The sequence below is a fragment of the Hydra vulgaris genome, chromosome 11, assembly GCF_038396675.1.
Source record: "Hydra vulgaris chromosome 11, alternate assembly HydraT2T_AEP".
Lineage (NCBI taxonomy): Eukaryota > Metazoa > Cnidaria > Hydrozoa > Anthoathecata > Hydridae > Hydra > Hydra vulgaris.
In genome coordinates, this window is record NC_088930.1 from 11,650,134 (window position 1) to 11,664,697 (window position 14,564).

At 26.0% G+C, this 14,564-nt stretch overlaps 1 protein-coding gene across 5 annotated transcripts; it reads left to right on the forward strand.

The window, feature by feature from the left end:
- Positions 1-413: 413 nt before the first annotated feature.
- Positions 414-14,334, forward strand: LOC100199607 (uncharacterized). Of its 5 annotated transcripts, none has more exons than XM_065810100.1 (7): positions 414-637; positions 5,858-5,978; positions 8,333-8,419; positions 8,745-8,848; positions 8,972-9,067; positions 11,826-12,088; positions 12,824-14,334. In XM_065810100.1, the coding sequence occupies exons 2-7, from the start codon at positions 5,898-5,900 to the stop codon at positions 13,939-13,941; spliced, it is 1,749 nt and encodes a 582-aa protein (XP_065666172.1). In that variant the 5' UTR covers positions 414-637; positions 5,858-5,897; the 3' UTR covers positions 13,942-14,334. The 5 variants fall into 5 exon arrangements, with proteins under 5 accessions (XP_065666172.1, XP_065666173.1, XP_065666171.1 ...); XM_065810101.1 differs by lacking the exon at positions 414-637 and adding an exon at positions 3,421-3,480; XM_065810099.1 differs by lacking the exon at positions 414-637 and adding an exon at positions 3,716-4,012.
- Positions 14,335-14,564: the final 230 nt, after the last annotated feature.

Genomic DNA, 14,564 nt, shown 5'->3' on the forward strand with positions numbered 1-14,564 from the left:
AAGTTTAAGAATTCAAGGTAAGTGAAATCTTTGGTTTTTATGTATCAGTTTTAAGTGTAATAGAAACATTTCTCCAATATCCTCTAAACTTATGCTAATGCAAAATGTTATAAGTACGCAAATAAATATTTACATACTTTTAAAGTTTTGTCTGGTTTTTTTTCATAATGCTATTTGTCATATTGTTTAAAAGCAAACTTTGAGAAACAATTATTATTTTTTTTTTTAATTTTAAATTTTATTTTTTTAATTTAGATGTTTTTAGACAAATTTTAACAAAATTATGTTACATATTTATTTAAATAAAAAAGATTTTTAGGTCTTATCTACGGACTTTTGTGTTTTTGTTTGTGTCGTAGGGTTGGGGGTCAAACGATCGTTAAAAAAATCATCGTCGGTTTAAAACTAAAAGTACTTCGTTTTTAAAAACGAAGTAGTTATAGGTTTTATTGCTACAATTACAAATTTACAAACGTTTTTGTAAAGTTACGTTTCAACTACACTTATTCATTAACACCAGAGTAGACAAAGAACGATCTTGACAGTTGCTTTTTACATATACACGTTAAAATAATTTTTTTTCAGCCTTTACAATAATAAAATAACTTATTTTATTGCAAACTAAAATACGAAAAAGGTAAATATTGTTTTTAACTTTATTTGTTGTATGTAATTTATTTGTCATTGTGAAGTTTTTTTTTGTATGCATTTTTGGCAGTGTTTTGTAATACTTATGCATGCTGCACTTTTTATGTACGCGTTATAATATTAATAAAAAATAATAAAATTTATATTACATTTACGAAAAAGAGTTTAAATAACATGGTATATATAATAGTGATTCTAGCAAAAATAAATAAGCTATGAGGGAGAGCAAATCCTTAAAAAATATAAGATCCTCAAAAATAAAAATCTGCCGACTGAAAAATGTCAAATACCGGCTAACTAACTAAGTTCCTGAAAAAACTTACTAACTTCCTGAAAACACCGATTATACTAGGGGTGTACAGGAATGAAAATTTTGATATATAAAAAATACTTTGATATATAATCAAATGCCTGCCGGAATTCTGGCTGGAACAAAATTTATATTTATGTAATTTTTTATCTTCAAGATTGAAAGTGAAAGCCTGCACCTCGGCATCGTGGCTATATAATATATATTTATAATCTATAATATATATATATAACCTATCTTATTAATTTGATTCTTGCTTCATTTAAATGTAATATGTTGTTTTTATTTATTTCTTATAATTTTATTTATTGAAAGTTTTAACCTGCATAATATTTATATTTAAAGTTATTTCTTTGTTTCCTATTTTTCCATCAAGGTTAAAATTGAAATATTTTCTGTATTATTATCCTATACTTTTGATTATTTAAAATTTAAACAACAATTAAAATGAGACTATTTTCAGAGACAGGTAACATTTTTGATGAAAAAAGAGTTAGTTTGTTACCCAAAACTGGATAGACTCTTTTTGCACTACAATACTCCTAAAATTCTAGAAATCCTTACATAATTGATTACTGCAAATAAAATTACATTGAGTTTGTTAAGAAATTGCATTTTTTTACCTAGGTATGTATATAGTTCTTCATTGCCCTGTAGAACAATGATTTTTTGATTTAATTTGAACAGCCTGTGTCACACGTCTTAAAAAAAAAGGTAAAAAATAAATTCCGGTTTTCTGGCCTGAAATATTGTAATTCCGGCCGGAACCGGAATGACCTAAAACTCACAAATTCGGGCCGGAATTCCTAGACTATGCCCAGCCGGCACAACTCAGACAAAAGTTACGCTTGGTTTCTGTTGCATTTTTAAAATCTTCTAAAACAAAAAGAGTAGCACGTGTCAAGAATGGTTTTCATTCCGTGAAGTTAGCGATTACTATTTACCATAAACACCAGTTAAAATATTATTGGTTTCACCGTTACGAAAACGTTGTGTTTTATTATAATAAATTTCCGTGCGGAATTTGAAACCACTGATAAAAGCAAGCAACATTTAAATTTGACTTTAAAGCCTCAGAAAACACGTGTTAAATTTGAGTAAAATTGCCCGTAATATACATGTGTTTTTGGTTTACGCCTGGATCTTGAAAATATGTGTCTATACAGGTTTTAATTCCGAAAAGAAACTAGATATGCCGGTTGGGTATCTTGAAAATCGTCTTTTTTTGGGAAACAGTAGTGTCACACCCACCAAACACCCCTTCCCCCGACGGATCGCCCCTGGGTATATATACCGCTTACAAAAAGAGGTTGTGGCAGGTAGTGCCACAATGTCTTCAACGTGTTGTTAATCTTTTTCTTATTGTATTAGTTTTTTTATTAATATTTTTCAATAGGAATATAGGGGACTAATAAACTACGTTTTAAATAAAAGGGGTTCAATTGAGGTAAAAATTATAACTTTTTTTATATATAGGAAATCCTTAAAAGATTGCTTAGGCCAATAACTTAAGTCTAACACAAGTTGTTTCAATTATTTTTTGATGATTCAATGACGCTTGCAAAAGGACAACAACTTTTAAATCTTATTATACTCATACATTTGTAGCTAATTTATTTTGACAATTTATTTAAAAAACATTAACATTATGTTTGAGACACCGCGGAGTATAGTAATAAAGTGTAGTAATAGTACCTTTATAACCTTTTTCTTGATAATATATTTTTAAGTGAATCAATGTTTTGCACTAAAAATTATCCAGTAAACTTTTCGTCGGTTCACTTAATAAAATTTATTACTTTAAATGCGGAATTGTTGAAAAATTAGAATGATGCCCTGTCGGCACCAAACGCCAATTGGACGTATTCTAGCAATTTGACGTTGATGGCAGAATGGTAGCTGCAATCAAGTTTGCGCAAAAAAAAATTTTTTAAATAGAACTTCTCTTAATTTATTTCAAATGTTTCATACTGTAAGTTTATTTTAACTTTTCATTGCAAAAAATGTTTTTAGGTGTTGAGTTTTGAGCTAAAAGACATCCTTTGAAATAACATTATAAAAATATTACGCAATAACTTCTTGTCTTCATAACACTTAATTTATTAAAATACTGAAACTTTTTTAAATTTTCGGTGTATATTTTTCAGAATTAATACATTAAGTTTGACACAATTGCATTAAAAACTTACAATGACATTAAACAAGCAAAATAACGACTTGTGAATACACCTCGAATACGTTTTCGGTGAGAAAATCAGAACAAAAATGTGAATTAATTGTAATATGCAAAAGTATAATTTCGTCTTAAGAGTTAAAAAAAAACAACTTATTAATTAGATGAATTATTTACTCTTCTATCCTATAACACTTTTATCTTAAGTATTTAAACTTTGAGTTACAGTTTAATTCCCAGTTTTTTTGCTTTGTATAAATAAGATGCTTTTTTTTTTTCCTCAAATATTATTACATTGATGACGTTGATGATACCTTAAAAAGCGACACAAACTTAAGGTGTAAAATAGGTGTGTAATATATATATATATATATATATATATATATATATATATATATATATATATATATATATATATATATATATATGTATATATTTATATATATATATATATATATATATATATATATATATATATATATATATAAATATATGTATCTATGAATATATATATATAAATGTTTTTTAGTATATATATAAAATTTTAAATTTATATAAGTATAATCTGTAAATTTTAATAAGTTATACAAGAAAAGTTTTTTACATTTCGGAAAGTTTTTTTCTTAAAAGGTCATATATGAATTTTTTTTGTCAGCAATGTTAATGGTTGTTGTATTCAATCGTTTACACATGTTAACGATTGATGACAACACGTATTCACTGATTATTCTTTAATTATAACTCATTCATTTTTTTGTGACAAGCACGAGCGTTTTATTACCATTTGATCCAAATGTAATTACTCTAAACTTAAACATTAATTTTAGTCGAGATATATTTAACATTGACAAAGATTTGATATGCAAATGTTACAACATATGGTAAACCTTTAAGATATTATTACTAAGATAATTATTATTTAAAAGATAATTTAACGTAAAATATGCAATTTATAGATATTGTTTCATAAGTGTTACAATGTTATGTTTAATTATTTTTAGTATACATTATATACTCAAATCCTAGTACTTTTATTCTTTGTAGTATTTTTTTCTCTTACATTTAAGGCGTTCAGGTATCTAATCTACCTTCCTAAATATATAGTATATTTATGTTAATGAGTATATTATGTTTTTGCGTACATATATCTGAGACTATTTACTGTTTTTAGGTCCTAGTTATTGCACAACTTTTAAATGTTAACTAACCAATTTATTTGTTTTCGAATTTTAAACTTGTATCTTTTAAATTATTAAAGATACTCAATAATAATTTATGCTACAGTAGTAACTAGAATTTACTAATTCTATTTGTTGCTATTGGTTCCAAGATTTGAGAGAATTCAAAGAATGTTAAATGTCAAACAGCAATTGGCTCAATTGAGACTTAAAATAACTTGGCTTTTAAAAGAAATTTTATATTGACGCGTTTCTAAAACGACTTAAATCAACAAAATAGACCGCAAAGTGTTAAATTACTTTAAGTCATGTGACCAGAATTTTAAATAGTAGAATTGCCTAATATTAAGTAGCTTGTTATGTTTGTATATAAAGAGAAAACCAATAAGTGTTAATTAATAACAACATTTATTTGACATTCGACAAACATTTAAACATATTTAGGGAGGATTATGCATATATATGTATATATTGAGGTAAATTTTGAATAAATAAAATGACTTCATTTTAAAATTTTTGAGACGAATTTCGATATTTGTTAAGTTTATAACAATTTAATAAATATTACAACTTTTAGCTCACAAATAATTTAAATTTGCATGAAAAACCACTTTTTTTAAAAATCATTTATAATTTTAAGTTTATTTTATAAAATATATACTTTTTGTATTATAACTTCTTTTAAATTTACTAAAGTTGGCTCTTTATTTGAAAAAACCTTTTCTGCATTTCTTTTTATCCAGTTATAAATGAAACAATTTTGGTTTTTCATTTTGTTTTGATCTTTAGTCGAGGATCGAAATAAAAAATATTTTAATGAAAAAGATAATTAAATTTATTTTAAACCTATATAGAATAGAAACTTATACAACTTGTAAATTAAAAAAGCTTATAAATTTTAAGCCTATATATAAAAAAAAATACGAGCAAAGGTAATAAACTAAATAGAAGATCATTTTGATAGGCTGAACGTTTTATTGAAGAAGCAACAACAAAAAAAAGAAAAGTTAAAAAAAAAAGTTTAAACACATTTAAAAAATGTATTACTTCAATACATATTGACATTGTACATTTAGCCACTATGAAGAGTATTCAAAATTAAATTTGAATCGAGAGCACAAATTTCTTAATTTTATTTTCGAATTTTGAAAACTTATACGCCAAGAATTAAAATACTTAGAAAAAAATAACTTTGTCTTTGTATTATAAAAAAGAAAAGAATATAGTATTGATTTATAATACAATAAAATAAAGGAAAGATACAATGATACTTAAACACATTAATCACTTAATATCTTCATGTATTTTCTTGTCCTTCAAAACTTTATCTTGATGATAAGAAGTTTTATTCTGAAAAACACAACTTTATTATGTGCAATGTTGATCGATATTTTTTTAATGTTATGATTTAAAATATAAATTTTGGAACAAAATATTTAAATTCTTATAGCAAGTCACGGCGTGTGTTGCGTTTGACGTCATTAAATAAAAGATATAGATGTTTTAATTTCGATTATTAATTTACCTAAATTTTGCGTATTTGTTTAGTTCATAAAGTTGGAAAGGAACCTTTATAAAAAATAGCGCAATGTCTTCAGCGAATTGGTTGTATCAAGCAAGTTATGATAGCGCAATGGATTTGTCTGGTGATGAGTTAACTACTCAAGACGTAGGTTGTTTGAATGTTTTAATTTCGAATTTTAAAGCTTTCATTGAAATTTTTTACAATTTATCAGTATAAATCGTGTAAATTTCCATGATTTTTGTAATAGTCGTGTAAAATGACTGAATCATATATAAATATATATATATATATATATATATATATATATATATATATATATATATATATATATATATATATATATATATATATATAGGCTAAGTAATAAATTGCTCACATATACAGCTATTGTAATATATTTCATAGTATTATTTATGTTTATTTATATTTTTATATAAATTTTTATTTCATATTTTTTATTATATAAGTAATGCACATTATCACATAAACGATTATTTTAAACAAGTATTAAAACGTATAACTATTCCACAACTATTAACTAACTGAAAACAAATTAATAATAATATTACCCTAACTACAAAACAATATCCCGCAACGATCTAAAATACAAACATAAACCGTAACATTCACTAAAAAGGTTGTATCAAAATTTTTGTTGTGGCACCCTTGATCTGGGTGTACGATTTATATATAGATACATATATATATATATATATATATATATATATATATATATATATATATATATATATATATATATATATATATATATATATATATATATATGTATATATATATGTACATATATATATATGTACATATATATATATATACATATATATATATATATATATATATATATATATATATATATATATCAGGCCCGTAGCAACGGGGAGGGGGGGGGGCAGCAGGGGCATTTGCTCCCCCAATAATTTTTCAAATAAATCATTTTGAAGTAAGTTTTTTAAAAAAAGCGAACGATTATAAATGAATTAATAAAAGAAAAAAAAAGGTAGAAAGGACCTAATTTGTTATCCGTATTTTCGGCGTAAGTTCATTTGACAAAAAATTTTGACCTACTACTATTTGACCTCCCAGTAGTGTTGCCCCATATAATTTTTGTTCCTACGGACCTGTATATATAAATACAAATCTAAACGTTTTAAAAAAGTATTAAGTATTTAGAAATCTTTTGTGCAAAGCGAATTATCGCTAAATTCCTTTAGGCGCCTTATGTTTTAGGGCAGCCTTGCATACACTAATATGATTTGTGTAACAAGTAACTTTAAATTGAAATAATATTTATATAAAGTAAAATACCTTTAAGGCTTAAAAAAATAGGGAAAAAAATGTAATAATAATAATTTGCAACATTTATGATTAATTAAGGATTTCGCTGGTAATTAGTCAGGTTTTATTATGAAACTACCGAAAGCACAGCATTGTTTGAAAAGGAGCCATCAACATTTTATTTGACCACTGAATAAAGCAAGTTTATGTTATTCAAGATTTGTTGTTCTAAATAAGAACTCTAAAGGTTTTTTTTGAATAACTCAGATTATCAATAAATTTAAATAATTTTATTGCGTTAAACTATTTTCTAATGATTGTTTTATTGTTTTGTCACTATTTATAATTTTTTAAATGAAAGTTTGTCTATTTGCATAAAAATGTTTGAAACCCTTTTACGCCTTTAACATACCTCTTACCCCCTCCCCCTCTTCCCCTCAGAAGAGGAGCAAGATATTTTTACTTACATTTTTATTGATATTCTATTTAAAAAGTATTGAAATTATTATTTATCATTGTACTTATTATAAGTAAAACAATTTTATAGAAAATCTATATTATATAAAAAATACGTATTCACTTTATTAATCTAGGTAGTTACTTTTTTTAATCAGTTGACAATCTTTATTTTTAAAAAGTTTAAAACGTTTTAAAATCTTGTTTTGGTCAATCTTCATTTGAGAAATCGATACTTTCTGTTTTACTTTTAAGCGTCGTAAGCTGATGTCATCTAAATATTATATATTATTTTGCGGTAAAAAAAACAACCGGGTTATCGTGTTTTTATCAGGTTAAGATAATAATAGCTTACAAATTCCTTTAAAAGCAATTGAGATAAGTTTTTTTTGGAAATAAAGTTTGTTGTTGGATAATTATAAATATGATCAGGAAAAAGAGAAAAGAAAAAATCGGAGGAAAAGTTTGTAATTTTTATATTTCAATCTTTATTTTTAGTTTGTTGATGAAATTGTTTTATGCTACATTATTTAACAAAAATACAATTTTAATAATAATAATAATAATAATAATAATAATAATAATAATAATAATAATAATAATAATAACAATAATAATAATAGCGATAATAACAATAATAATAACAATAATAACAATAATAATAATAGCAATAATAATTATTGTTATTATTATTATTAGTATATATATATATATATATATATATATATATAATTCATTTATTTTTATAGGAGTTCATTAGAATTGAGGTTCGCAATCCAAGGACACACCTTAACAAGACAAAAGCGTTATACACTGACTATGAAATTTATGTTCAAGTGCGTAACTTGTTTGATTTTATTCGGAATTAAACTCAGTAACATACATTTTACAAATTAAATTAATAATTTTTTTCAAGTCATGATTGATATCATATAGAAGATACATTTTTTTTTTCTATTTTTTTTTTTTTTTTGCATGTCACTTTTTACCTATTTCATAGAGAGGAGCTTGACAAGGTCTATATAATTAAATATTATTATAAAAAAACTTTATAAAAAAAATTTCTTAAAATATGCCGCAATGAAACGAATAGGGTTAAAAATAACAAATCTTTGTTTTTGTTGTACTTTTTTAACAATCTTTTTTCCTTTTGTTTTGCAGACAAACAGTATTGCCTTTTCAAAATCCAACTCGAGTGTTCGAAGAAGATATTCCGACTTTCAATGGCTACACAAAAGATTGTCAGCGCAGTTCTTTCTTGAAAGGTTTGCAAGCTTTTGATCACGTGACTTTTTATCTAATTATATATATATTTTAGTTACTTTGCAACAATTTTTATTGATTTGTAAAAATAAATTTTTTTGGAAATATTATTTTTCTTACGGCAGAAGCTTACCGGAACTTCCTCCAAAGCGTTTATTAGGAAGATTTAAACGTCAATTTTTAAAGTACAGAAAACGAGGTCTTCAAAGATTTTTAGAAAAGTAGGTATTCTTGAATTGAAATGTTTTATCTTTAGAATTAATTTTTTTTTTGCGTGCATGCGTGGGCATGTTTTAGACGGTGGGAAGGAGAATGTTTTAAACACTTTTTAGTTGTGGAAAATTGTTTTTTATTTTGAATTTATAATAGTATAGTTTATATGATCTATAAAACATTACATGTATTTCCGTACTAACATTGCCTCTTTATAATTTATTACCAAGTTCATGCATGAAATTACATTTTGGTAACAAGACTTTGTGAAACTAAAAATTTTAAAAAGCTGAAAATAGTAGGGGAGACCGGGGAGACTTCAGACAGTTTTCACTTTAATTTAGCTTATTTAATATTTATTGCATTTTTTCAAAGTAACATCTTTTTGTCAAACTACAATGATTAAGGTTTTAACATTTTACCTTTCTTTATATTTCTTGATTTTCAATGTTTAAAAACTATTTAAAAAATGTTAGTCAAGTGTCCGAAGTCGCATGCGGGGTGACTTCTGCTGTGGGGGTGACTGCACCCCGCATGCGGGGTGACTTTTAACATGTATAGAGGAGACTAACGACATCAAATAAATTAATTCGCAATATAAATTATTGCAATTGGTAATCATCCGAATTGCACTTTTACATTTAACCTTGATGACAATCCGTCGTCATCAAGGTTATATGTACTCAGGTTATAAGTATTATTGTTAAAAACTTGACTTTTCTTGAAGTTAGTTATTACATCAACAGTTATTAAATCAATATTCTGATGTTTAGTCTTTTTTTTATGGTCAAAGAGTCTTGATTTGCTAACACGCTAACACCATGTTTAGCAGCATGCTCAAATTATTTGTTAGCCATTTTTTACGGCTTCCCTTAACTTTTCTGGTTAAGAAAATGTACGCTTGGTTTTTCTCTTATAGTTTCTGGTCATCTTTTGATCAGCTGTGATAAAAATGATAATATAATGACGCTTTGCATGTCAAACTGCGATGATTGGAGCCTAGGAACAAAAAAGCCTTAAATTTTTGACTACAACTACCCTAAACGTGAGAGCAACAAGTTGATAAAATATATTTTTTCCTAATTATATATAGATTTATATTCATCGGTAAATTCTAAATTTTATGCAATAATCTCTTAGCGTTTTAAAATTATGTCAATATCAAGTTTGAACCCCCTCTTTTTGAGGGGGTTCAAACTTGATATTGTCATAATTTTTCAACATTTAAAAAGTCATAACTTTTTAATGCAAAGAGTTTATTGTATGAATTTTAGAATTTATCGATAATTAGAAATTTATTCGAGAATATTTACAAAATAATTTATCTTACGTTTAGAGCAGTTGTGGCCAAAATTTTAGGGCTTTTTTGTTTCCAAACTCCATTCATCGGAATTTTTTGCAAAGCATATTTTTTTTGCAAACCATTCTTATACAATATTATTTGACATAAGTATAAACATATAAATAAATGTTTAGAGTTTGTTCCATGTCTGGAAGTTAGCTAATCTCAAACATGCCGTGGTGGTAGTGGTGGGGGGTCGCCAGGTGCGATTGACCCATCTTTTTTACCAAATTCTCATGCAAGATTTCTTTAAAAATCAAGCAAGATTTTTATTTGTTATTCTAAACTGCCTTTTTTTTTAAAAACAACCCCCTTCCCCTAAAAATTTTCACGGTACGGTCTTGTCAAATATCAAAAAAAGCTGCATCCGCCACTTTAGATATAACCTATACAAAGCTTGATCTGTACAGAGCTTTACTTAACAAAGATGTTTCTTTATGTTCGCGGAGACGCATAAGACTTAAGGCAAAAAACGTCTAATTATAATTAAAATTCCATCGAAATGAGTATAAAATATCCACACTCAAGTAATGCTGAATGAAAAATTTTAAAAGAAAAACAATGTATATGTACATATGTTTTTATAATATATATTTTTACTTTTTTATCTCAAAATTGAAAAAGTGTCCGTACTTCTCAAGAGGGGAAGAAGAGGGGAAGAAGAGGGGATGGACTATTGAATCCGAGCTATTGAACCATTGCTTTAAAATTGATATAAAATAAGGGATCTTCGATAAATTACGTAAGATTAAACTTAATTAAAAAAAAAAGAAGTAGGAGATCATTTGCTCTTTTGCGCAGCAATTTTCATTGTTTTTGGATTAATTATACTCTGCGAGGGAAATCTTTTGATCTTTTCTGTTGTCTATTAGTTAAATTATTATTATTATTTGCGTAATTTACAGACGATCCTAAACAAAAATGGGAATTAAAAACTTTATCTTTTAAATTTTGTTAGTAAAAAAAAAACATTTTTAATCTATATGATATATTTAATTGCTATGTACTAAAAATGACTAGACACTAAAAATGAAACTCTTTTAAAATTATTATTTTATTGTTTTTTTGCTAAAATAAATAAAGAGCGAGTCTATTCGTACACACGTGCGAATAGACAACCTTATTGTAGTCTATTCGCACGTAAGAAAAAAATATAGTTCGAAAGCATCAAAAGTGCAATACAAAGTATGTTCTTTTGGTAAAATATTTTCTTACCTTAAACCTTTTGCTACAATCACATTTTATCGATTTTTAAACAATAAATTTTTTATAGAAAATTTAAGGGCGAGGAGATGAACACATCTATAATATATATTATGATATATAATAGTTTTTATTAAAATAGAAGAAAGGCATTTTTATTTTATTTTTTTAATATTATGTTTACATTTTTTAATTTTCAAAAAATATGTTTTACAATCTAGTATTGCCAAAGAAAGCGCATACCTTTCTGATATTTCAGTTCATTTGTTTCTTCAAACTGACCTTCCTGTAAACGAAATTGAGCGTTGTTTGGGGGGAACAGAAAGTTGTGGAGAACTTGTGGATGTTTTACAAAATGACAGGAGACACTTTCAAAATGTAAAGACTTGCGATAAACAACACGATGATTACTGTGAATGCGAAGTTAATTTTGACTTCGATAGTGGGTTTTCATACAGTACAACGGGTTCGATAAATGATATAAGTAAGTAATTTTAACAAAAATTTATTTAATAATTTAATTTAATCATCAACTTTAAGATGCTAATAGCTCATATTATTTACAATTTTTTATGAATTAATATATATTATATTTTATATGAATATAAAATATTATAGTAACTTTTAAATAATTTTAATCAATATTAGAAAAAGATAAAAGTGTTTCATTTACAAAAAACAATATTGACATATCAAAATATAATCAGTTTAAGTTTCGTAAATTCTTGACGCAAAGGGCGGAATTTATGGAATGCTTGTTATGTCAAGTCTCCTATGCGACGAAAGATGAGGCAATATTAATAGAAAATAATTAACATTTCATAATAATCCAAAAGTACTGATTTTTCCGTTGCTTTAGCAATACTAAACTACAAATAACGCAAAGTTTTGATTTGCGTATATAAAAAGTAGTTTAAAGGAAAAAAAGTATTTTAACAAATATGGGAAGACCTGATATAGAAACAACGGAAAATTTTTTAGGTAAAAACATTTGAGAATCGATTTGTATAACTTTTTTATTAAAACGGTTCAGTTATAATTTAATTTCTCACTCAAAAATATCATTTGTTTTTATAAATTTTTTATTGAACGTAAAGGTTTTTTTAATAAAACCTACTTTTTATATTTAGTTACTTTTTGTATTTATATAAATACCTATTATTTAAAAGTTTATTTTTTAGTGCTCTAACTTCTATAAAATTTTGTTTTTTGTTTTTAGCATCTGTTCAACCGTCCCATGAAAGTTTTCAGTTTTTTAATTCAAAAAAACTCAATGATAATAACATTAGTTCTTGTCTCAAAGCCGACATGAGTCATGAAGTTGTTCAAAAACTTGGTCAAACAGCACATAAATTTTCCTTATTTCCGGAAGACGATGGAAATATCGATTACGACGCTGACAACGAGGTGGATGAAACACCAGATACTAAAACTTCACCTTTTTTAGACATTAATGACGATTTGTTTATATTTGAAAAGAACTTGGGACAAGAGTATTCGTTAGATCGTGCCGTTGAACTGATACAAAAAAGAACAAAACCATCAGAAAGATTTTTTGCTCCTGATTTAGATAGTGACGATTGCTTTGATATATCAGAGTATGACATCATAGAATCTGATAGCGATAGTAGGTTTTTAAACAATTTTTTAGAACGCATTTCTCAACCTTACGCGGAATCAAAAGTTTATTCCAATAACTCCGTTAGAAGTTCACTTAGCGAAAAAGATGACTCTCAACCGAAAAAAAATAAATTTATTATAGCTAAAGTCCGCTCTTTGCCTAAGTTGAGATTTCCAATGAAACACGTTGAAAGAAATAAAATAACTAGTAGGAAATTGACTTCGGATTGTAGCAGATTAAATAAAATCAATCACGATTCAAAAAACTTTGACAACGCTCTTTTAAAACATTTTTATAGTGGTGTCTCCACACCTAGAACTGAACCAACACCATCTAACACTGGTCTACTAAGCTCGGATGACTATTTAACAACGATTCACACTGTTACTAGTAAAGATAGCCACTTGGATACACTCTCTGGTGATGTGCCCCCATCACAATTTTATAATTGCACAAAGAGAAGAAAGAAGCGTACGGTTGGGTTAACTTCAAATAGTTTAAAAAATAAAGGACAGTGTGGTAGATTCAGTGTAAGTGCTGTCAAACCCTATTTATCTAGTTTGTTTGAAAGTAATGAGCAAACACGTTGGAATCATGAAAAGTCAAATTCGTTGAAAAAAAAAAATCAATTCTCATCAACTGATATCTTTAAATGTACTTTAAATCCTAAAAACCCAAACGACTCGCAATTATTGCAGACATACGATATTTTATAGCTTTTTTTTTCCTCCTGAATATTTATACGTCTTTGTAAATACGTCATCATCATTATATTAAAGCGCGCGAAAAGTTAATTTATTTAATGCTTAAACATCAAAAAAATAAATCATGTTAATAATACCAAAAAAGTTTTCTAAAAAAAATTACCTAAAAACTATTACTACTGATATTGTCGACAATAATAAAATTAAATGTTTCAATGACTTCAAATTATTTAAGAAATTCTCTTTGCTTTTTAGGTTACTTTGAGAAATTGAGTTACTAGTAAAACTTATTTTTTGTATGGCAGGCCATACAATACTGTTGTGCAGTTTTCATGAGTTTTTTTTTAAATTTCAGTATATTTTTGCAAAAGTTTGTAATTAGATCAAATAAATTATGTTTTATTATTTGTTTTTATTTATTTAACATCACTTAACCTCCATAAAGTGTAGGGTAAAAAATGCTAAATAAAACACTTTTTAGGATTTATAATGAGACCTCTAAAAAGTGTTTTATTGAGGTCTACTTTTTACTTGGGGCTTATATTACTTTTTAGGCGAAATAAAGAGTATGACAAAAATAGTAATGTTTCTCTATTTAGACTTATTCCCCAACAAAAAACTCGAGTCTTTTGTTG